Raw genomic sequence first — 25000 nt, 5'->3', positions numbered from 1 at the left:
GTCACCATTCCGCAGGAAACTTCATTAGCTGAGTGGATTAGCGAGAGCGACGCCACTTAACTCCGACCAGCTCTCTGCCCGACACTCCGGCTGACGGCCCGTTTACCTGGCCGAGGGTCTCACGCACTCAATTAGCACCGTTGGGCTGCTCCAGGCACCAAACGGTGCTTCTGTAAATATTCACTCAAACGAGCAACAGTGACGACCAGTCTGGCCAGTTTAGCACGTGGCGACAAAGCACGGTGACCACATGCAGAACATCAGGAACATCAGGAACCTCAGGGACCTCAGGGACATCAGGAACATCAGGAACCTCTGAAACCTCAGGGACCTCAGGAACCTCAGGGACATGAGGAACATCAGGAACCTCTGGAACCTCTGAAACCTCTGAAACCTCTGAAACCTCTGAAACCTCTGAAATCTCAGGGACCTCAGTAACCTCTGAAACCTCAGGAACATCTGGAACATCAGGAACCTCTCAAATCTCTGGAACCTCTGAAATCTCAGGAATCCCAAGAACCTCAGAAACCTTTGAAATCTCAGGGACCTCAGGAACCTTTGAAATCTCAGGGACCTCAGGAACCTCTGGAACTTCAGGAACCTCTGAAATCTCAGGGACCTCAGGAACCTCTGAAATCTCAGGGACCTCAGGAACCTCTGAAATCTCAGGGACCTCAGGAACCTCCCTCTCTGAATCTTTCAAAGAATTTCTGGTGAACTGTGACCTTTACCCTCAACCTGCCTGTAGCGTTGCTGTTGGCTGTAATAGACAAAAGTTTTCAGATCAGAAGTTCGTGTGATCAAAGTCATGATCTCTCTCCATCTCACACACACGCACGTGCACGCACGCACGCACAGCTGATTCATTTCACTGCCAGCGATTTATGCTGCTTCCCTTCCTCTGCATAATCTGACCCATAATCCCATAATAACCCATAATCTGGCTCAACCTCTCCTCCCTCACCTTGTCCTTCTCACCTGCCTCCATGATCAGGACAGGTGCACAGAGACCGGCCGTGCACGTGACAGCCCCTGGGGGCACCGACTGGCTACCTTGGTTACGGCTAATAAGGCTAAGGCTAATGATTGAGGATGAAAGGTGAATGTGAACAGCTGACGCGGCTGGAGTTTGATCAGATCTGCAGCTATTGATCAGAATTCAAAACGCCATAAATATTTAAGCGGATTCGTTGACGGGGGCCTTAATCAACTTAATGCGCGCGTGCGTGTGCATATTTTTAAACGTCCTGAGGGCTTCTCAGTCTGTGTTCTGCTGCTGATTATGGTTGGATGAGCTGTTTGAAACCGATATCTTCATTTGTATGAGGACTCTGCTCGCGCCACTGCTGGTAACCATTAGCTAATGAAGCTAATGATCCACTCAGCAGGATTTTACAGCCGCCATTGACCTCCCTCGCTCTGTCTTCAACCGTCTCTCCATGTCCACCACTTTATGAACCCCTAATGTCCTGAAGAGGTGGTGGTGGTGGTGGTGGGGGGGCTATCTGTGCCCAATTTTGCTACCTCATTGCTCCAGTTTTGTTGTGCGATGGTTGATTATTGCGATACGGAATTCCGGGCTACGTTACATCAGCAGCCGAGCACGCGGATCCACTCACCGGGACACGGCTGCACGTTGCAGTCCTGGTACTCCACAGGGGAGCCGCGGCACGCCACCGGGGCGCTCTTCCCCTCCGGCCCCGCGCAGGAGCGCCGTCGGGTGCGGTAGCCTTTGGCGCAGCTCTGGGAGCAGCTGGCCCAGGTGTCCCACGACGACCAGCTCGCACCCGCCACCCGCATCACCGGCGTCTTCAGCAGCTCCTCCACGAGTGCTGAGAGGAGAGAAAATCAAGCTGGATTAAAGAAGCGCACGGACCATCGACAGGAACCTTTCGCTTCCTGTCCTCCATCGCACACGGTCGGTTGTTCACGCGTCCCTCGCTGCTGGTGTCAGAGTCCACACGGCCCCCCGGGGGGGGTAGGGGTGATCGATCGCAGGTGTGGGGGGATGAGATGCTGCTGCTGGGGAGCCGCTCCCCCTGTCAGCCGGGAACTGTGGCCCCGCCCTGCACAGCCAACGGGAGCCGACGGGACGAATGGGGCCCAGCGGCAGGTTCAGTGTTTATTCACACGCGTGTGAGTTCAGCAGCAGCGTGGGTGTGAACCAGGTCATTATCATCCATCCATCCATTCATCATCCATCCATCATCCATCATCCACCCATCCATTCATCATCCATCCATCATCCATCCATCCACCCATCCATCCATCCATCCATCCATCCATCCATCCATCCACCCACCCATCCATCCATCTATCCATCCACCCATCCATCCATCCATCCATCCATCCATCCATCCATCCATCCATCCATCCATCCACCCATCCATCCATCTATCCATCCACCCATCCATCCATCCATCCATCCATCCATCCATCCATCCATCCATCCATCCACCCATCCATCATCCATCATCCACCCACCCACCCATCCACCCATCCATCCATCCATCATCCATCCATCCATCCATCCATCCATCCACCCACCCATCCATCCATCCATCCATCCATCCATCCCTCCACCCACCCATCCATCCATCCATCCATCCATCCATCCATCCATCCATCCATCCATCCATCCATCCCTCCACCCACCCATCCATCCATCCATCCACCCATCCATCCACCCATCCATCCATCCATCCATCATCCATCCATCCATCCATCCCTCCACCCACCCATCCATCCATCCATCCACCCATCCATCCACCCATCCATCCATTCATCCATCCATCCACCCATCCATCCATCCATCCATCCATCCATCCATCCCTCCACCCACCCATCCATCCATCCATCCATCCATCCACCCATCCATCCACCCATCCATCCATCCATCCATCCATCCATCCATCCACCCACCCATCCACCCACCCATCCATCCACCCACCCATCCACCCATCCATCCACCCATCCATCCACCCATCCATCCATCCATCCATCCACCCATCCATCCACCCATCCATCCACCCATCCATCCATCCATCCATCCATCCACCCACCCATCCATCCCTCAATCCATCCATCCACCCACCCATCCACCCATCCATCCACCCACCCACCCACCCACCCACCCACCCATCCATCCCTCAATCCATCCATCCACCCACCCATCCACCCATCCATCCACCCACCCACCCATCCACCCATCCATCCATCCATCCATCCACCCACCCATCCACCCACCCATCCACCCATCCATCCACCCACCCACCCATCCACCCATCCATCCATCCATCCATCCACCCACCCATCCATCCATCCACCCACCCATCCATCCATCCATCCATCCAGAGTTGTGGCTCCACTCACTGTCGGTCTCACAGATCACCGCGCCATCATTGGGACAGAAGCGCGTCTCCATCTTCCTGCGTCCGATCTGCAGCTCGTGGGGGTCGGGCAGGTGGGCCCGGCACATGTAGCGCACCCTCTGCTCCTGGCGAGCTCCACCCTGGGTCACGTTGACGGGCATCCAGGGCGTCCACGGTGTGTTCCTCTTCACCTCCGGACAGGCCTCCAGGTTGCAGGCCTTGTACTCCTGAATGAGACGGAGAAAAATTGTTCTTTTTCATCCATTTGTGTTGTGTGTGTGTGTGTGTGTGTGTGTGTTTCCGTGTGCGTCTGTACCAGTGCACATCCTGGGCAGCTGTTGCCGTTCTCACACGTGCGGACCCTGGAGTGGATGCCACCCCCACACTCACTGCTGCACTTGGTCCAGGAGGCCCACGGGGACCAGAAGATGGGCTGTGGACAGGCCATCCCATCATTGCAGAACCTGTGGAGGAGTCACAGAACTGACTGCAGCAGAACAACAGCATCCCAAAATCCATCACAGGCAAAAAAAAAAGAAGGTGTCAGCAGAGGAAACATCACAAGTCAGCTCCATCTGAAACAGTCAGTGCACCGGAGTGGGGGGGGGGGGCACTGCAGCATGGCAGCGATTTACAGTAGAGTGGTTTCTACGGTGACAGACAGTTGGGAACAGGAAAAGGGTCAAGTGGCAGAACAGTGGGATTGAGTTTCTGCTTCTGCGCTCTGTAAACTGGGGCACCGACTCGCCTCGGAATTGAGTTTGAAAGATTTATTTGCGGTTCAGCGTTCATTTATGAAGCCTCAAAAATGGTGGAACACAGTGAGTCGAAACGTTCAGGCTCATATGAACGATCTGGAGGAAGCTGAACCATAAAATCCTGACCCCTTCAGCAGTTCCGGTGTCCGGAGACCTCCTGGGGGTCGGGGAGAGGTCGCGCGTGTTGCGTTCATGAACCTCAGGAAGTTCCTCACCTCTCCTCTCTGCTGGGTCCCACGCACACGCGGCCGCCGTGTCGGGGCGACGGGTTGTTGCAAGAACGTTGGCGCAGCTCGAAGCCTGTGCCGCAGGTTGTGCTGCACTGTCCCCATGACGACCACGGCGTCCAGCCCCCGTTTCTACGGCGACAGAAGCAGGGAATCATCATTATTCTGCTGCATTAGCGTGTGTTGTTCTCAGAGTGTTTGCCAGCGCCGAGGAAGCGGCTCTTCCTCGGGAAGTGTGAGGAGCGAAAGCGAAAACACGCGCGTTTAATTTGCCAAAGTGCCCCCCCCCCCCCCCCGCGACAGTTGTCATGATTTAATTGCTACTTTCTAAAAAGAAGCAACTTTATTTTGACACCAGAGATTAAATCTGGCATCGGCGGAGGCGCCGTTTCTGGCCGAGGCCGACGTGTCGGGGGCCCCGTGGACCCCGGGGGGGGGGGGGGTCACGGCTGTGTGTCAGCCACATTCTCTGATTGCTCACTTTCATGGCCGTTTGCTTCCCAGGAAAAGCGGAAAGTCAATCATCGCTGCTACAACTGCAGCTCAGGGGAAGTCTCCAGGCTGGTTTTTTTCTGGATGAGCCACTCAAACCAGCACTTTTATCAGCCAAGACCTTGTCCAGTCCTTTATTTAATTAGTTATTTATGTCACAAAGCCACAACGTAGCTTTATTCCTGTTAAGTACTCGTATTTCCTATTTCATTGAAGTAAACTTCTCCACAGATATAAAGGCAGAAAAATGAATGCAAGCAAAAATAAGCTAAAAACTTGTTTGGAAATTTGTAATTCCTCAGATCTGTCTGGGCTTGGCTGAGTGTTGTTGGACAGGAGTTCGGAGGTGTCTCCTCCCTTTTCTGTGTTCCGATCTCAAAGAACGAGGGAAGAAATCTCCGCCGATCGAAGAAAACACTTTTTCCTTCTGGTGAAAAAGGAGCGAAGGCCTGAAACAGATGGCGTCTGTGCGTGGAGCTTTGTGCACGAGTCCTCGCTACCAAACAGAACCCATGAAAGCTGCACATCTGGCACATCTGGCCCACCTCACCCTCAGACTGCAGATGAGCTGCGCCCAGAAGCTCCATTTAGGCTCCTGCAGGTATGGATTTGGCTGCTCAGTCATTTCTAAATCAATGCTTATTACAGCAGTTTTTGTGTCCAGCCTATTTATATTACAGCTTTAATCGGCCTTTAATCCACAATTTGTTTAGAATTCGACACGACGTGCTAATGATTGTGCTAACGAAGGAGAGATCGGTCTTTCCTCCACCTGGAGCAGTTGGAGACTTCGATGGTGGGGCCCTGGCAGTTCCTGCCTCCACACCGCGGCGCCGGGCTGTCGCAAGACCTGGAGCGGCACGAGCAGGAGCTGACGCCGTCCGCGCCCTCGTCGTTGTTGCAGGGTTGCCACGGCGACCACGGGCCGAAGCCTCCGTTGGCGGTTTGGTTCCGAAGCTGGGAACCAGAAGGCGGGTCAGTTAAGATCCGAGCCGTGTGTCGGCCCAGCCAGGTGATCTGATTCATCTGCATCCTACCGGACAGACGGTGATGTTCTGCTTCCACTGGCTCATGTTGGAGCTGTCCTCCAGGGTGGTGCATCGGCGCTGCCTAAAGTCCCAGCCGCAGTAGGGATCCCTCGCCTCCAAGCACATCCTGCAGGGGGAGGAAGCTTTGTTAGCAACGTTAGCGCCACGAATACGTAAGAGGGTGAAATGGAAGGAAGTGAAACAACATTAGCTTTAATTGAAGAAATAAAAAGGTAAATTGGATGGAAAAATGCATTTGTGCAACAAGCTGATGAGGTAAGAAACAATTCCAAGCAGCCCATTTGAAAGAATTTACCCGTTAAAAGCTAACTGTAGTTTAGCTGCTTTGTTTTAATGCTCATGAGAGAAGTTAGCAAAAAAGAAAGCCCAAAGAAGAGGAAAACAAAAGGCTTCACATCCAGCACAGCGTGACTCAGCCACCCAGCAGCACTCACAACTGACCTCAGACCTGCCGTTCTGAGCAGCCGATATAAATAACTGAGAGGTGACAGGAAGCAGAGTCTGGGTCCGTCCTTCCTCCGACTCACACAAACAACACTGATGAAACGCTTGATAGCTCCCGCGGTAAAACACGGCCTTAATGACGCCTAATTCAATGTGGAGCCGTTAATAAGGAAGCTAAGCTGCTGTGGACGCCTCAGGAACGCAGCAGCTCCAGCTCTTTCTCCTCCTTTGCTTCCCTTCCCTCCCTCTCTCTCCCTCTCTCCCTCTCTCTCTCTCTCTCTCTCTTCCCTCGGCTCCATCACTCTCCTCATGCCACCTCAGCAGTCTCATCCTCTTCCAGCAGAAAGGGAAAATTCCTGCTGCCGTTCTCTCCTGGACCCGCCTGCTTTGTTTGGAGAGCCCTGTAGCGTTGGAGGAACCTCCAACTGTCGGGGCGGCGCCCTGAGCCGGATCAGCTCACTCCCAATAAACCCACCGCTTTAAACAAAGGTCCGGCTCGGCTCTCGCGGGGCCGCCACGGCTCCCGGATGGGCTTCATTGCTCCATCACGGGTTGCGGTTGCAGCCATTCTTCCAGGTTCTGCTGTAAATACAGGCGGAGCAGCTTCAGAGCTCCTCTGACGCTCTCTGTCAGCCAGGATTTGTTCTCCGTTCCCTCCTCTAAGTCATTCAGGTAGAATCTCATTAAAGAGCTCTCCGGTTACATTTGGAACAGGACCTGGTCAGCGTTGTTCCACTGTGGCAGCAGTTCCAGCGGGTCCTGCATCACAGAGGTGACCCCGCAGCCCCACGGAAGACGAAGACGTTCTCTGATGCTCTGCGACAGCTGGAAGAAAGCGATTTCCAGCGCCGGCCTTCGCCTCCCTGCGCCGCTTTAATTAACGGAAGCCATTAAAGTGGCCGACCGCAATCTCCAATACAGACGGAACAATAATCATAACGAGGTGTGCTGTAAACCCGCTGAGCGCGTTAGCGTTAGCATCATGTAGCTCTCCTCTCCTCTGGCTTCCACAAACAGAGATCATCCACGTGGCACAACTAATGACTGTTTCAAAGGCCACATAAATAAGAGGTGAGATCTGAGGTCTAATTAGCTCTGGCTGAAGCCAGACATGAGTTGGACCGAGCGGAGCCCTCACAATCAATATTGATGCTGAGGGTTATTTAAGGAGCCCTTCAAACAGAGGAAACACACGCGACTTGAGCTCAGCGTCTGGACACTTTGGCGTATCGACACGGACGCTTGACGCGGCCGATTTATCTGCCGTGGAAATAAAAGCTGCCGTACGATGTTTCCAGCAATAAAACGTGGAGCTAGAACACAGCTGAGGTTTGCAGTCAGGAAAAACTGGGAAATAAACAAAAATGAAATATCGGAGACTAAAAACGGAGGCGAAGCGAGTCATTTATCTCCCCCTCTGGCCTCTCTGCCGTTACATAAAAAGCAGCCAAGGCCTCTCCAGGGCCTCCTGCCCCGGTGGCGTGCTGTATTTAAACAATGGGCCGCTCTTAAAGTCAATCAGAGGGCCCGCGGGTGGGGAGAGGCTGTGGCAAGAATAGAAAACGCTCATTTCTATAACAGGTGCTGTCCTCAGACACACAGAAAGGTGAGACCTGCACGTGCACGTGTGTTTGCTGGCCCACCAACACGTGTCAGAACATGGCTCTGGCCGGCCTCCTGAGCTCTGGCTGATAATTCGTTCATTTAAACGTGCAGGGAAACTCTCCTAGAGAGTCTGGAGCGGCGGCACCGGAAAATAAATCTGCAGTTTTCTCTTTGGGGGGGGTGTAATTGGCATTTAAAATCACCATAAAACCTCTCCTTTTATTACAGCCCCTTAAACAACAGACATAAAAACAACAGTTCGCCGCAGCTTTAATGGCAGGTCTTGAGTTTATAATTGCAAAAATGATCACTGCAGCTGATAAATTATGCATTTCAAGCCATTATTAGCCTGAGCGCTACGTTAGCAGGGACGGCTCCTGGGCCGGAGGCAGTCAGGCGTTTGCCTGTCTCGCCCCAGCCCTCCTCCACCCCTCCACCTCCTCCCTTCTGAGCTGTCAGGAGACCCCTGCTGACAGGCTCTCCGGTCACCCCCCCCCCCCCCAGGGAGAGCGGACTGCACATGAGGAATCAGAAACACAGAGAACTGCACACCCTCAGCTTTCACACGTCCAATTAGGCCCATGTTGGATCTGGCTAAACAGGCGCTGGGTCCATAAAAGGGACGCGAGGAAACAGAAGTGAGATGGACGGTTGCCAGAAGACCGGCTGCTGTCCCGCATGAGCAACTTTAGTCACCCGAGAACAAAGAGAACTGAGATTTAACAGATAACTCTTGTGTTTTTCCTGTGAAACTTGGGGGCGCGCTGAGCTGCGCGCAGCCTCTGAGCATGATTAAACTTTATAACATAAACTAATTTAACCCGAATTTCTCACTGCTCAGAAAAATGTGGCAGCTTAGTCCAAACACGACCCTGAGGTCGACCTGTTCTGATGTAGCGTGAGAGCGGAGCGTCAGAGGGTTGCCTCCATTAGCATTTTGGTGCACGTACTGGATTTACTGCACTGGAGATAAGGATGGAAATGCGAATTGATTTAGAATAACAACAACAAAAAAAAAAGGTTAAAAATCTAGTCGGTGCTTTTGTTGTTGTCTGTGAAGAATGAGGTCACACGGCGACGCTGTCGGAGGATTTAAAAGGTGGCCGGGCAAGTTTTACAACATGGAAATCAAGGCAGAAGGAAAGAGGAGGACAAATTGAGAGAAAAGGAAGCTGAAAGTGACAGAGAGCAAAATGATTGCTCCTGAACCGCCGCCAGAACAAAGCCTGTAATAAAAGTAACAGCATTATGAAGCAGTAATAAATATGTCCCCTGTGCGATGCCATCACTCTCCCCCCCCCAGTCCTTGGCTGCTGAAGTGCTCCTCTGATTGGTCGACCAGGCTTAGCAGCAGAGAGCCCGGAGCGCCTGCTGACAGCCTGGCACCCACCTCCCACCGTAAATTAGGTTTCGCTACAGACGGACTTTCAGGCGGAGGAGGGCAGAGTCCACATTCACGGCTAAAGGCTAATAGAAGCAAACATCTGCAGGTTTTTATAGCATCCTAGCTCACAGGCCGCAGCACTAATAACTTCTGCTGGTCCCCGGTAATCACACCAGTATAACCTGTCCCAAACCAGAGCTCCTCGGGCCACCAGTACAGCCGTTACCAGCAGAACAATCGGGCCTGTTGTAATTAAAAGTGACGCTTTGCTAACTGGTGAGTGATGGTTTCTCCACTGCAAAAAGCCTCATTTCATCCTCCTGTCGCCATCGTCATCATTTATTCAGCATTTCCTCCTCCGCCTTATTCACGCGCTTCTTTCTCTTCCTATATTCTTCTCTGTCATCGCCGACTGTTCTGCCCTTCCAGGGAAGTCACGCTCCCCAGCGTGTCTGTCCTGCCGCAGCAGTTTTACCTGTTGTCCCCCCCCCCCACCCACCCCATAAATTCAGCCATGGCGCCGAAATAAACCCCTAGCGAAGCAAGATTGAGAGATAGATGCAGGCAGGAGGACAGAGAGGTGCCAAGAGAGGAGGTCAAATATGATCATCACAAACAGAGGACACACACACACACACACACACACACACACACACACACACACACACACACACACACACAGACACACACACGCGCAGCGTTTCTCTCCACCAAGTCTATAAATCAACAACTGCAGGAAATGCTTCTGGATGACAACAAAACGTTTAATTAGGGATAACGATGATATTAATATTCTCATCGGACTGCTGCAGGATTTACCGAGGTTGTCGGATCAATATCGGAGGAATCGTATCACTAAAAGCACTTTGGCGTAATTGACTCTTCGCTGGGAACCAGCAGCACGCTTCTCTGCATCTCTTCAAGATGGCCTCAGTAAAAGCCGGCCCTCGTTAAAAACAGCCATTCTTCTACAATTTGATATTGAACTTTGTTGTTGAAGAGACGATGCGCACGCACGCGCGCGCGTGTGTGTGTGTGTGTTTATGTGTGTGAGCGCCCACAGCCGGTACGGCTGTAGAGGAGCTCCTGGCTCCTTCTGAGACCCAGGACACATCTGGATTGAGGCTCCAGGACACCTCCAGATGATGGTGGAGTGATCTCCAGCCCGTCAACGGAGCTCGACGCTTTTAGGAAAGAGCAGTAGATGTGAGAAAAGAAGGTGTGAAAGATGGAGCTTCTTCCCAGAAGGTCCCTCCTGGTGAAACTGCTCCTTACAACCTTCTCATCTCATCCTTTCACCCCACGGTGGCTTAAACAGACTCGTGCTGTTCTCTTCTTGCATCTCAGCCTTTTTCATTCCGTCTCATCTCGCCCGTCTCACCCACATCTTATTAAACACCAACTCTCCTCTACCTCAGGTGTGTGTGTGTGTGTGTGTGTGTGTGTGTGTGTGTGTCTAAGAGTTTGGATTTACTCAAAATAGCTAGATGACTCATTGCAATTCGCCTACGAGACTTCTTCAGCCCACATACAAAACACACCTGCCCTTAACACACACACACACACACACACATACACACACACACACACACACACACACACACACACACACACACACACGCAGGGACGCAGGAGGTGAGACAAACAGGGGAACAGCGCTGAAGTGGCAGCTTCTGAAAACACACCTTCAGCAAAACTCCGAAGGGACTATTTCTCGAGATTCTGATGAATCCACGCTTGGAGGTCATGTTGCCGCACCCTCTCACATAGGACAACAAAAGCCACCAACACACTCTGTTTATTACAACCTCGCTTCATTAAAACAACAGAGCAAATGAATTCTCCCTCGTGAGCAGACACTCCTCCACTCATTTATCTGCTTCTGTGAGGACCTTAATGATTATAGGCGACGCCTCCCAGGCATTAATCTCAGCCGTAGACAGATAATTACCGTCGAGCAGGTTGAAATGAATTCCCTGCCAAAACCGATAAAATGAGCACATTAAACATGCCGAAGGCTGCGTGGTGACGACTGTTCGCTCGCACGGCAAAAACAAAGACGGAGATGTGGAGAAGGATTCGGGCCCGGCCCGGCCCGCCTGATCACAGTCCAGATAATGTGGATATGAGTTAGAAGAGGGTTCAAGACTCACGTCTCTGTTCTGTAGGTGGAGCATCTCTCCAGAGGGATCTTCAGGACGCGGTGGTTCAGCCCCACGAAGAGCGAGCGGTCGCTGTGCAGGATCTGCAGACTCAGGATGGGCTCCCGCACCCCCGGTGGGAACAGCTCCATCTCCTCCAGGTAGCAACCCTGAAGGTTCTTGTTGGGCGTGGCCAGGGCCTTTAAAATGCTCCCATATTCTGATATTGGGTGAGAAGGCAGAGCATGAGCAGACGCTCGCTGACAGCTGCCCCCTGTCTCACCTCCACTGACCCGTGCTGATGTACATGACATGGTAGAGGGTGTCCATGCCCTGGACAATGTCCACAACCAGGTTAGAGAAGCGTACGTCGTCCTGAAGGACCAGTGGATCCACAGACTCTGGCTGGACCACGTCATTCATTAGGTAGAGCCTCTGGGCGTCCTGCAGGCTGCGCTCCGTCAACCCCTCGTTGGGACCTTCATCGGTAATGGTGCCACACTGGGAAGAGAGGAGGGAGAGGAGGGTGTGAAGGTTCTGGTGTCGACGGAACCAGACGGGAACAGAGCTGCCGCACCTGGAAGTTGGGGATGGGGTTTGCCGTTGGAAGCCAGGTGGAGCGAGGGTTCTCCTGGGAGCGGAAGGGCCCGTTGAAGGCGCGGGTGATGGCGCTCAGGTTGAAGGCGCAGACGGCCGACGCCGCGATGCTGTTGCTTTACAGAGAGATGGAGACGGGGAGACATTAAAGATGGGACGGGGGGAGGACGGACACGCGGAGGGAAAGGAGGTACATTTAAAGCTGCAACACGTGCAGCAGTGAGGTGATTAAGTTGCCTCCTTCACGAAACAGGTGCAGTATTATGGGGTGCTGAGGCGTGCTATCAGAGCTGCACAGCGAATAGAGACAGAATTAATGTCAAGATATGAGATACTGTACAGATTGTGTGTAAATTCACACACACACACACACACACAGCTGTCAAACAGGAAGCAAACCACAGTTATTATCATGTTGCGTATCAGATGCAATCTGCTGCTGCTGTGCAATCCACGTGAACAGCAGCCTCGTTCACGCGGTATCGGAGATAAAGACGATAGTGAGAGACAACATTATAATGAGGCAGAGATCTAAGACACCTTAGATAAAATAGGAAAGCTGACTAGCATTTAACAACCTCAAAAATCACACAATGCCTGCTGTAATAATTCCCAAAAATGATGAGTTTGAAGTTTGGAATGCTCCAATCAGCAGCGTAGCTCCGGTCCAAGGAGGACCCTGGACTGGGGTGGGACTGAGACAAACAGTGGGAATTGGAGAGGAAAACCGAGGCGACCCAACAGCGTCCACACGCTAAGTGGAGGAATCCACAATCAAATGAGCTGTGACGGGCCGGCTGCCTCCGCAGCAGTGTGCTGGGACAGGAAGTCCGGAGGACTGGAAATCTACCCCCATTATGGGAGGTTTCCACACTGATGGATGCGACTCTGCTCCGAATCGGCCTTAAAGACCGGGGAGGAGATCTAGAAGCTGTTTGGCATCTGCGATGCTGTTTGTGGTGCCGCTCTGCAGCTCTCTGAGGCTCCGCGCCGCGGTGATCGCTCACATTACGAGTGGAGCCGACTCATCTCGTCCCAGCAGTCACATCCTGTCCTCCTCTCACTACGTCTCCCTCCAAACTCTTGTTCATCATCTCCACACGGCCGCTCAGGCAATGTTGATATAAAACAATATTTTACCCTCTGTTTGAATGTCTGTATTTTAAAATAGACAAACGATTACAATGGCCTTTGTTAATTTCTGTCAGATTTCCCCATATTTGTCATATTTGGGAGTTCTTGACGGTCGTATATGGAAGGAAATAAAGCTAAATTGAAGGTTTATGCTGAAAACCTGAAAGGAGAAACGGCTCCAGTCAGCAGAACTGCGCAGCTGCTGAGGCAGATTTCTCCACATTTTTATACAATGCAACAAAAAAAGCTGAAAAAGCGGTGACATTGGCATCGAGACAGTCACATCCCCACTAACAGATGGTCAATAGAATATCAGAATTCATTAAACCAGATAATCAAGGTTACCAGGGTAGAGCGTGTGTGTTTGAGTGGCCGGGAGGATTCAGTCTCTGATGTTGTTGAAAAGGTCACATCCTGGTCCGGGTATTAAATGGAATATCTTCTATAATGATGGGAGTCAGATGGCTCCCCAAAAACTGCTCACACAATTTCATCTTCAGATTTCTGCCGGACGAATGACGGCGGACTCCATCAGGAACGCCGGTCAAACAAATCCACGAGTGATAAAACGGCTAATGCTCCAACCTCAGAACCGGGAACTCTCATCCATATTTGAAGGGTTTAGCTCATAAATAAATTAAAATCTGAATTACTCCAGTATGTCAATTTACTTATTAATGAATGGACAAACCGTCCCAGCGCTCCTCCAACTCCTCCTCCAGGCCCCTCTGGAAGGAGACCATATTAGATGAGCTAAACTGGAGATGGCCACTGGAGTCACACAGGAACAGATAAGGAGCCTCATAATTAGTTAGTAATGGCAGGTTAGACCCCTCGGCAGGAGAATCTCACTGCTGTTCCCCCAATAAGGGCCCAGAGTTAATTAAAAGCCTTGGCCATGCTTCGGGGATCCTCATCCTGAGGACCGCTAAAAAACACTCCACGGAAACTCTCGATAAAATTACACTTCAATCGCTTCCTTCCCTTTTTCCCCCCTGTCCTCTTCTGGGATTGATCATCTGTAATACTGACGAAGATCGATCGAGGCGGCTTTTAGGCCTCGAGATCGACGGGGGGGGGGGCGGCGCACGCATGCTGAAGACAAACGATCCTGACCCGTCTGGGCTCCGTCCAACGTCCCCCAGAGACAGAACAAAACTGTTGCAAACCTCTGATCATCTGAGCGGCCCACACACACACACACACACACACACACACACACACACACACACACACACACGCACTTTTGACAAGCTGGAACCGTGCTCACATTTTGCTCCAGCGGCTTAACTAATACTCAAAATTGGCATTTTCCCCATGACTTATTTGCTGAACGGCGGCAAAGTCACCAAACACTAGTGTACACAGAGTATTCTGAACAGAGATGGAGGGTGTGTGTGTGTGTGTGTGTGTGTGTGTGAGGCTTTGGCCAGACTGTGAGAAGGCATCGAGGATAAGTCCTGCTTTCCAAGACTTCCTGCTCTGTTTTACAGCCCTGAACTCCTGGGAGCAGCTGTGAGCCTGTTCAATTTAGGCCAGACAGATGGAGACGGTGTTTGTGGTGATTGCATTAACATATCCAACCCGGTGAGGGACGCAGCTTTGGAGCAAGTTACCTCAGAATAAATGAAGGGCAACCGTTGAGGGGGCAAAGGAGGGCGGCCAAACCTGGGAGCGCAGTGGTGTCTCTCCCTGCTGCTCGTTCTCACCCTTGTTGTTCTCCAGCTTGTTTTCTGCCCCATCGGTCTGGTCGGGGTGGGAGGAAGGTTCCCAGCAGCTGATTATTCTAAAACATGATCAAGCCGCCTCATTGGTTCCCTCAGAGTAAATGATCCTTTTCACGGATCCAGCACATCAGACACATTGTCAGTTTTCGTGCCATTTATAGGGAAACTACAGCAAAACGAGCCTCTTGACTTCCTGCACGCTGGATAAAACATGAAGAAATTCCCGTGGATGCCTTGTAAAGTGCCTGTTGGGGGAACGGCCCTGTGACGTGGCCACCAGAACCCGTCCACGACGCCCCCTTTAGTGGATTTTCAGCAGTTTTCCAAAGGCTGAATGACTAAAGTAACCTTGCAGGATGTCTTCTGGTAAATAAATGTAATAATGTTTGATGCTGTGTTTGAAGAGACGTGAACACAAAAGCAGAATATTTCCAGCTGGGCCGCGTGGCTTCATTTCCAGTAAGATCCGGCTGCGTCGGTGTTGTCATCAATAACGGTATTGTTCATTCCGGGGTGGAGAGCGATACGCTGACGGGAAGCAGAGAGGAAAGATGCGATGACACGCACTCAAGGCCTGGAATGAAATCTGTCGGACTCAAGAGAGCGCTAGCGGCCAGAAGATTTCCCAGAATTCAGAGTAATTATCAGTGACAAATTCTTCTCTGAGCGATACAAACACGACATGCGGAAGAACCGGAGCCAGAAGGTTTTGGTCTGGATGGGAAATGTGAGATGATTCTCCAGCGCTGGTCTCCAGCAGCAGCAGCAGGTTGCACACAAACGCTGCAGAATCATCAGCAAAGGCGGGAAAACTACAGCAGAACTTTGACGGACCTTCATTTTCATAACAGAATCTCTTCTTTGTGGAGCCGCTTTGGGCTTTAAAAGGCTGATGTTGAGGAGGAAAAGACGGAGAACCTCATTTGTCCTTCCTACGTCTGCTCTCCCCGCGCAGGAACAAACATCCGTCAGACGGCCCAATTTGTCTGGATTTTATCCCAATAAAGCCAATTTAATCTCACATCCCATCACAACCAAGTAATCGAGATGATAAATGTCCGGACAATTCAAACACATTTTTCAGGCTTTAAGAACTCCCTCGGTTCCGATCATCTGGAGGTGACCTACGGATGTTTGACGCTACACAAGGTTACAAATATTGAGATTAATTATGGGATCCAACTGCTTTAGGAAAGATGGGATGATGATGAGTTTTCTGCTCCATAAATTGGAATATCGTTGTGCTTTCTCTTGGGTAATAAACTGCAGAGGGGTCAGCAGCAGAGCCTGAACCTGCAGCCCAGAACTTTGTTCAGGCCCACTAATTATTTCTGAAATGCTGCGTGAAATCGTCTCAATGCTGCAGCTGCTTCAACAAGTGGCCGCACCAAAGGGGGCAGAAGCAGACGGACGGAGGGCAAACGAGTCCTCCTGCTGCCACTAATCACCCGGCAACCACCTCCACCACTTCCCGTCTCGGAGGACTCACACATTCGTGGTGAAGATGCCGTAGATGAGGTCCTGCTCGGGCAGGTAGAAGGTGCTCTGCAGCTCGTTGTAGTAGAAGGGGATCTCGCCCGAGCGCGAGCAGTTGAGCCTGGCCTTCATGAAGGTGGTCCACGTGTCCTCCAGGAGGAAGCGCCCGCCGATGTCGTTCTTGCAGACCCGCGCCACGCGGGAATACACCGTCTTGCCGCAGTCGTGCTCCACCGCGTTCTCCCTCAGGAAGAAGAAGGTGAAGAGGCCGATGTCGTAGGCCGAGATGAAGTGGGGCTCTGCGGGCGGGAGGGAGAAGCTCGTTAGAGAGGACCTGCAGGGAGACATTCGTCTTCTCCAACGTGTTGCTCTGACCCAGTTTCATTAGTGACTTTAGTTACTCGTTACTTTACTCACCACTGCAGCATCACAGATGTGCACGAGTTCGAGGTCTGACATTAAATGCTGTATTTTTATGAATTTTCTGGATGCTGAGAACAGAACGATGCATTCCAAAGTCTAATTAATTGCTCCAATATAAATTTTAGCTGTTGTGGACAGAAGCCCTAAAGTCAAACGTGCAAATGAGAGGAGAGCTGAGGAGGGGGGGGGGGGGGGGGCAGAATAAATGGTTACTAATAAATCCATCTGATATTTTAATGGTAAATCCATGGAGCCATGTCTGTTAAACTGGGCGCCCAGTGCTGCCTTTACTGCCCGGGGTGAGACAGCAGTGATTAATGTCCCTCCCTGCTGGGGAGGTCGGCCCGTAAAGCTGAAGTCCAATTACAGTTTGAAAAGGACGTTAGCGTCATCCTCTGTAAACATGACCGGGAATCCCGAGTTCAGGTCTGCCGGCCTGAGCCCGGTCCACTTCACGCTGATAGAATGAGCCAAAAATACTCTCTGTCCGTTCCCAGATCCACTCATTTAGGTAGTTCTGGCTGCTAATTATAGCAGAGGTCGTTTAGGACTGGAAGACGTCATCAGTGCAGAGCCTGTGGCTTCAGCACCTGAAGATGAACGGATCCGCAGGATGTTTGGAATTCCTTCCAGAGGATGTTGAAAACTAATGTTTTTAGCCCGACATCAATTTGTTCTGTACAAAAGCCTTAAGAAAAGAAAGATTTAATGATATTATTTATTCCAAGGCTTTGACGACAGCAAAAATGTGTGTGTGTGTGTGTGTGTGTGACACTGTGAAGAGGAAGAAATCACCCGTAAAGAACCCTGGCAGTTCTCAGGGTCGACGTTGTGGTCGTGGTTAAAAGGTCACACGCTCCAGTCGGTGATTTAAATGATGAACGTGTTGAGTGTGACGGAGCTACTGTGGGCGTCGGAGCGTGACAGATGTTCTCACACACACGCGCGCACACACACGGCCAACAGCAACGTGTGTTTAGGCGACACTTGTTTCCCTCCAGTATGCTGCTTTTTGCACCTACCGCTGTGACAACAGATGGTTTCATTTATTTATACTCCTGCTTTACATTGTGCAGGAATATTCCAACATGCTTCTGTCAAACCAACTTAAATCAGGGAAAAACTGAACCACTTTTACTGAAAACTGATATTCCCGGGCTACTTTAATGAAGGCAGACGGGAGGCTGAGGGTGTATCTGCATCCTGCGTGGAGACGCTGTGGCCTGCATAACGTTATGGAAGGTGCGTGGGCAGGAACCTGTGACTGATGGACCCTGCGGCGTCCTGCTGAGCGCTAAACAGATTGTTCAATCTGGCAGGTTTGTGGGGGGCTGAAAGGAGGTGACGTCATCGCGTCACGTGACCCCGCCTTCAAACGCTGTTTAATATATATTCGGGTAAACATGTTGTGCAAGAATGATCTATTCATAATGGGGGGGGGCGCTCCTCAGTGTCAACAGTTTTGGAGCCTATTGTCCCCACATCGTGTGTATTTTACAGATATCAGTAAAACACGCCTTCATTTTCATCAGCCTTGAATTCTCTGCCGGGCGTTTCAGGAATTACACAATTCTCATTATTTCATAGCTAGCTAGCAGAATATTAGCTAGGCAATACAGCGGCGGCACAAGTACGAGCTGTTGTAACTGCGAGTGAGGGAATGTAAGGGATAAATGAATCTCACTTAGGAACGCACACGTCTAAATGAAACCTGGGAATAAATATTCACGATGTCGCTCTTTTTGTCCGGCACACAGACGAATTGTTTGGATTATTCCGCGGGAAACGGCAGCGATTCCCTCGCAATCCAGAAGCATGATGGGACACAGTGAGAGCCCGGCAGGCTACCGATCCAATAAGGGCCCAGATTGATTTGATCCAGGACCCCCTCCCTCCTCGAGCCGAGCGGCTCAGAGCTGGAAATGAGTTTTTCATTCACACCCCAAATCCATCAGGAACAAAACTCCATAACCTCTCGGAGACGCCGCGAAGCAGAGCAGGCTTTGTGTGTGTGTGTGTGTGTGTGTGTGTGAGCAACATGTGTGTTTGACATTGTAGCTGTGGTTCTACTGAGGAGGACACCAGCTACTCATCTTCTTTCCCTCCCACATGCTCACTCGCCTCCGTCACAGCTCAGAGACACACGGTGACGCGCGCAGGTCACATGCAATCCTGATACATATTGTATATACACGCACACACACACAGGCAAAGTGGTGTGTGCACACTGTGTGTTGTAATTTCACCCTCTCCCTGCTGCGAGGAATAATTACATCGCTCACTGGCTTCCCAGTCCGTCCGCCGCGCTCCGCGCTCGTCCTCATCCATAAGTCTTTTTTCATGCTCCGCACACACACAAACTCACACAGGCGTCATTTTTCCTTTCATTTTCTCATCCCTTCCTGACTTCCGTGGTTTTTATTGAGTCCACGGACCAAAGCGGTGCTGTTGCTGGTTGCATTATTCCAGATGAAAGGTCTGTTTTATGTCCAGCACGGAAAACGTCAGGGATGCAAATTAGGATTCGAAAAGAAGCTAAAGGTTCATGGTTTTATGTGACGGCTAATGAACGACTTGATTGGCGTTTAGATTTCTGTGTTCTACAACTGGTCTGGAAAGGCGGAAATGTCTCTTTTCTCCCTATGAAACGCGACTGTGGTCGTAAATATTAGTTTGCAGTTATTTCTAATAGAACAACAACAACTCTTAGTATATTGCTGAGGTGTGTTGGGCCACTTCATATAACTCTGGGGTTGATGTATTGAATCAGTGTGAAGGACGCTGCCATGGCTACGGTGATGACATGGGGGGTGGGATGGAGGTCACATGACCTTGGCCGATGAACTCTTCATGTTCTCCTTTTTTACATTCATTTTGCGTTCTGTGACATTTCTTATTTTTTTGGAGACTTTCTGTGGGGAAAACCTGTAAATGAGATGATGAGATACGTAACTATCTCTTAGCGGTGGGAATTATGGGCTGCAGCCCGACATGCGGCGTCGCCGGGCTAAAGTGCTGCGGCTGTCAGTCACCTCACATTCACTTTGAAGAACAAATGAGTTTGACCTTTCCTTCCAGAACAACGACGGCCTAAATCAAACCCTCCTGTGAGCAGCCCTGTGAATTCAGCCATCTCCCCGCTCCTGCATATCAAAGGTGGGGGGTGTCGTGGAAGGTCCGTCAACGGCGCCGCTGGAGCCCGACGACGTGTGAACGGATTCCTGCCGCGGTGCATTCAAAGGAAAACCCTCAGCGTCAGCATGGAGGAGATTATGGACCCCGACACCTTTGGCTAACGTGTGCTGCGTGTTCGGAACCGTCTGTGTGATCCTGGGAAAACAGGCCGGACCCGAGCGAGCCGCACCACAAAGGCCGACTGTACTCGTGCTGCTCCAGACGGGCCAAAGAAAATGTTTAAAGGGAGCGGAGGAATTTCCAGAAACTGCCTGACACGAGCGTCACCCCGGAGTCCCACCTCGGCCGGATTCTTGTGAGATCCAAAGATCTGAGACTCTATCAGATTACTAATCCAGCTCAGCCGGACTTCTCACGCAGAACCTGCTGAACTGGGCCTGCTGCAGTTGTGAGGCGCCGTGTTCTGTGCTGGGGGCGGCTGTGTCGTACCGTTGAGCCATTTGGAGTTGTACTGGGCGGTCCGCAGGGGGGGCATCCCTCCCATGCTGCGGTATATGACGGGGTCGCGCCCAGAGAAGTCGATGACGGTGGCGGCGTACAGCTCCCCGCTCTCCGTCACCACGGCGGTGGAGTTGTGCCGCGGGTCGTAGGGGCAGCGGGCCACGCCGTTCACCCGCTCCAGCACTCTGTTCATGTTGCCCACCTGCGGGGAGGGGGGGGGGGTTAGTCAAGATTCTAGTGGAATTGGCGGGTTTTTTGGTTTCTAACCTCTCTGGTGATGCACAAGGGCTGGAAGGCGTTGGTTCCACAGGTCATGATCTCGGTCCTGTTCACCAGCAGAACTCTGATGTAGTTCTGACACTCGACCTGCAAACAATCCATCAACTCAATTAAAGTTTCACACATTCCACTCCAGTCATTTTAAAGGAAACAGCACAATACACAGACTAAAAGAGATGAAAGTAGAGCAGAGGCGAGTGGATGCTTTCAACGTGCTGCTGCAGAGAACAATAGCTGTCTGCTGCTCTGCCACCAGACTGGGGGGGTTTAGCGCCTGCATGCTTCTGCTCTCATTGTTCCAGAGGAAGAATGCGCTCTTGCAGCTGAATGGAATTCTGTTTGTATCGACAGACACAGCCGGCAAAGAGTCGCGGCAATAAGAGCCAAATCTGTTTTCACAAAGGAGTCAAAGCCATTTATTAGTAATGACACATTTTATGTCATTTCACTGTAAGGGCTTTTTTTTTTTTATTCCAAAAGAATAAAGGAATAAACCTCAGAGGTGACTTAAATAAACTATAACTTATTTAATTAGAACTTTAATGCCCAAAGCTAATTTAGCCATTTTCCCCCTACATGGAACAACAATAGAACTAACTCCTGACTGAGGCTGGTCTGTGCTGAACCCTCCTGCGGGACCGGCGCAGCACAGACGACCCGAATGGGCCCGTCTGCACGTCTGGAGGTGCTGAAATCAAGAGCTGTAATTGAGGTTAGTTACCTCTGTTTTGCCTTTGCTCTGACAGGACTGCCTGGTTTCCTCATCCGGTGCCCATTCGGTTGCCTAGGAGACAAAAACAAGGCAGTTAAAATCAACAAGGATGACAAACGGGCCGAAAAGCAGTCAGCTGAGGTCTTCGGACGGCACCGAAAAGTTACGCAACAGCTGACTGTTGCTAATACTGTAGACGTACACAGAGAAGATGGCTGAAAAGACTTTAACCTCATTGCTGTTTGTTTATTGTGTAAACATGGCGACCAGCTTGGCCGCCAAGAGCTTATTTGAGGATAGTGGGCAAGGTACCCATGGAGGAGGCTGAAGGGCCGAGGAGGAGGGCATTAGCATGTAAATGGATTTCTCCCCTCCCTCCCCCCTCCGTCTCTCAGAAAGGCCCCCATCCCGGCCAATTCTGCTCCCATTGATGGCTGTGTCCCGGGCTTAATTATGGATGCAGGTAGTCGTGCAGCACGACTGCACCACACACACACACACACGCACACACACACACACGCACACACACACACACAGGGGCTGCTTGGCCAACAGAGCGCGGCTGGCTCTCGTTGAGAGGGGTGGACGACGGCTCTCTCTCTCTCTCTGTTGGAGCTGTTTGTATGTAAAGTGCCAGAGGACCCCCTGTTGAGTGTCACCGGCCTCATTTTACTCATCGTCCTTCATCGCCTCCTCTTCATTCATCTCACTCACTGGCCGAGTAGGAGCGATTCCAAAACTGCGCAGACGCTTAAAGAGAAAAATAGTAATAACTGCTTTTAATTTCCCTCATTTTGGCTGCTGTCTGCGTTCCTCTGGCAGGCACTAACGCCGACCCTCCAAATTGTTTTTCTTCCACCCAGCAGGACAAAGTTGGTCTAAAGTGAAGCCAGTCAAGTGTCGGCACTTAACTGGGTCAGTGTTCCTGAAGGATGTAAGCAGGAGGGGCAGGTCCACCTTCTACGCCATAAATCGTAAGTGACCCTTCTTATGTTAGCAAACGTCACAGGTGGCGGCGGCAGGAGCGGCAGCGGCAGCGGCAGGAGCAGGGGCAGCGGCAGGGGCAGGGGCAGGGGCAGGGGCAGGAGCAGGGGCAGCGGCAGGGGCAGGGGCAGCGGCAGGAGCAGGGGCAGCGGCAGGAGCAGGGGCAGCGGCAGGGGCAGGGGCAGGAGCAGGGGCAGCGGCAGGGGCAGGGGCAGGAGCAGGGGCAGCGGCAGGGGCAGGGGCAGCGGCAGGAGCAGGGGCAGCGGCAGCGGCAGCGGCAGGGGCAGGGGCAGCGGCAGGAGCAGGGGCAGCGGCAGCGGCAGCGGCAGGGGCAGGGGCAGCGGCAGCGGCAGCGGCAGCGGCTGTGGCAGCGGCAGCGGCTTCCCCTCCTGAAATATCCCGGTTACAGCAGCAGCTGCTGAAGGTTCCGTGAGTGTAAAAACCACACCGAGCCTCAGAGAGGTTCCATCCCTGCCGTTACGCAGCCCCGTTTAGCTCCAACAGGAAGTGGCCCGAGCTCATCTCCCAGAGCTGCCCCTTCGGACCCCCAGCAGTGGTCTCTGCCAACAAACAACAACAACCGTGACCGTCCCCCGAGCGTGCTAAACGAGATGGCACCTGCCACTCAAAAAGAGGCTCCGCCCCTCTACAGATTACCACCCAGGCTGCAGAAAGCAAAACATCAGTCCCCAGGCTCTCAGCTCCTGACAGCCTGGGCACTGATGGGATGACATCATTGTAAACACACACACACACACACACACACACACACACACACGCACACACACACACACACACACGGGGTGAAGGATGCCTTTGCGATGAATCACAGCTTTGGGTATTACCATCTCTTCAGCAGGGCCCCCGTTTCCAAGGATCCCCGTCGGCTTAACCTGATGACCTTCTGCAGAAAGTGCAGCCCCCCCCCCGCCACCCCTTTTCTGTCCATCTTCTCTTCTTCTTCTTCTTCTCCTCCTTCACTCTATTGTGGAACAAAGCCACACTCACACAGAGCCTGTGAGAACACCGGAATCCTGTCCCTCCAATGTCTTCACTCCATATTGAACCATGAAAAGCCAGGCTGCCAACAACAGCGTGAATTAAAGCAGAAACATTGGGATTTTTCACTCAACAGCGAGCGACTGTTCGGGGCAGACAAGAATATTCCCACATATGTCTCCAAAGCTGGTGTCTGCAGCTTCACCGACAGGAGCATAACTGGACTCATACAGTGTTTAGAACCACAAAATTAAAGAAATTCTGCTTGTTTTGGGCCCCCCGGGCCAACAACCGAGCGGAGCAACTCTTCCCACAGCATCTTCACCTGTCAGGTGAGTCTTCACTGGCCTCAGGTAGTGGCGACATCAGCTTTTCCCAGATCTGGGTTCAGTTTCAGTCTGGAATGTGTGGACACTCCAGTCAACAGGTGCCTGGTGCATCTTTCATGAGTGAGGAGCAAAGTGCCTTTAATAACTCATGAAATTGTGAATAATACATGATCTCCGCAGTGTTTCACAGCTCCAGTGCCTGACAGCACCTAAAATCTGGACTATCAGCAATAAAAGTATTCTGTAAATAACCCGTGAAACATAAATGTTGACGTAATGCTGGTAAATTGGGGGGCAATAATAAAAATACTCTATTACGTTATCACAGCGTGATTACACCCACAGAAATGAGCGTACGAACACTGCAGGTTCAGAGGAATCAGCAGCGAGGAGGAAAATAAGGTGGCAAAACTAAATCCTAATCCCTGATTGCGGTTTTTAGAATAATCCCACGCAGCCGACTCATTAATTGTGGTCGTGACCTCACGGGAATGTTGGAGCCGCACACTCGCCCGGCGGTTAATTACGCATTTCTCTTCATATCCCCGCACCTTTCTGCACGGAACGGCACTATTAATGTGGGGGGAGAAACTCCATCACTTTAATTACAGACAGGCGGGAAATGCTGGAAATTTAATTCTATTTTAGCAGAAAGAGTCGTCAGACCAATAAAATAATGGGGGGGGGGGCAGCTGTGGCCCCGCCTGGGATGGAGCGAGCCTTGATGAGGCTGACACACACTTTGCTAACATCATCTTCAACATTGTTTAAATAGAAACTCTTCAGCTGCGAATGTGAAAAACTAAACTAAAAGAGAAAAGAATGAGGCTCATTTCTAGAAGAGAAGAGCCTGTTGATAGATGCACAGGACGACGGGATTTCATCACACACTTGGGGTTTAATTCTCTCCGCTCGTCTTAAACTGATCTGATTATCAAACTGTGCAAAAGCCCAGTGCAACCAGCCTCACCCTACCGAATAAATCCAGTTATTCATGGTCATTTCTGCATAATTCTGCCAACAAACCCACACAAAAGGAAACTTTAAAGTTTCAAAATATCTTCACAAAAAATATTCATGTGCTTCCCAAAGCAAATATAAAAACCAGAGGTGCATGAAATGTGACTGGCACACACACACACACACACACGCACACACACACACACACACACACACACACACACACACACACACACACACACACACACACACACGCACACACACACACACACA

The 25000-nt window shown here is 51.4% G+C and overlaps 1 protein-coding gene across 4 annotated transcripts in view; it reads right to left on the bottom strand.

The window, feature by feature from the left end:
* The window catches only part of sema5ba (sema domain, seven thrombospondin repeats (type 1 and type 1-like), transmembrane domain (TM) and short cytoplasmic domain, (semaphorin) 5Ba), an 88900-nt gene that overhangs the window by 10138 nt on the left and 53762 nt on the right, over positions 1-25000 (bottom strand). For all 4 annotated transcript variants that reach the window (XM_029836135.1, XM_029836223.1, XM_029836090.1 and 1 more), the window contains 13 exons: positions 21465-21527; positions 20732-20830; positions 20453-20666; positions 16419-16704; positions 12049-12184; positions 11765-11972; positions 11484-11691; positions 5886-6003; positions 5621-5805; positions 4345-4488; positions 3688-3835; positions 3373-3598; positions 1620-1832 (listed from right to left, as the gene is read on the bottom strand). In XM_029836135.1, the coding sequence (XP_029691995.1) occupies positions 1620-1832; positions 3373-3598; positions 3688-3835; positions 4345-4488; positions 5621-5805; positions 5886-6003; positions 11484-11691; positions 11765-11972; positions 12049-12184; positions 16419-16704; positions 20453-20666; positions 20732-20830; positions 21465-21527 (2248 nt within the window). The remainder of the gene's footprint in view (positions 1-1619; positions 1833-3372; positions 3599-3687; positions 3836-4344; positions 4489-5620; positions 5806-5885; positions 6004-11483; positions 11692-11764; positions 11973-12048; positions 12185-16418; positions 16705-20452; positions 20667-20731; positions 20831-21464; positions 21528-25000) is intronic.

Source organism: Takifugu rubripes, chromosome 1 (assembly GCF_901000725.2).
Source record: "Takifugu rubripes chromosome 1, fTakRub1.2, whole genome shotgun sequence".
NCBI classification, from domain to species: domain Eukaryota; kingdom Metazoa; phylum Chordata; class Actinopteri; order Tetraodontiformes; family Tetraodontidae; genus Takifugu; species Takifugu rubripes.
Note: the sequence above shows the minus strand (reverse complement) of the source record. Positions and strands in the feature narration are given on the sequence as shown.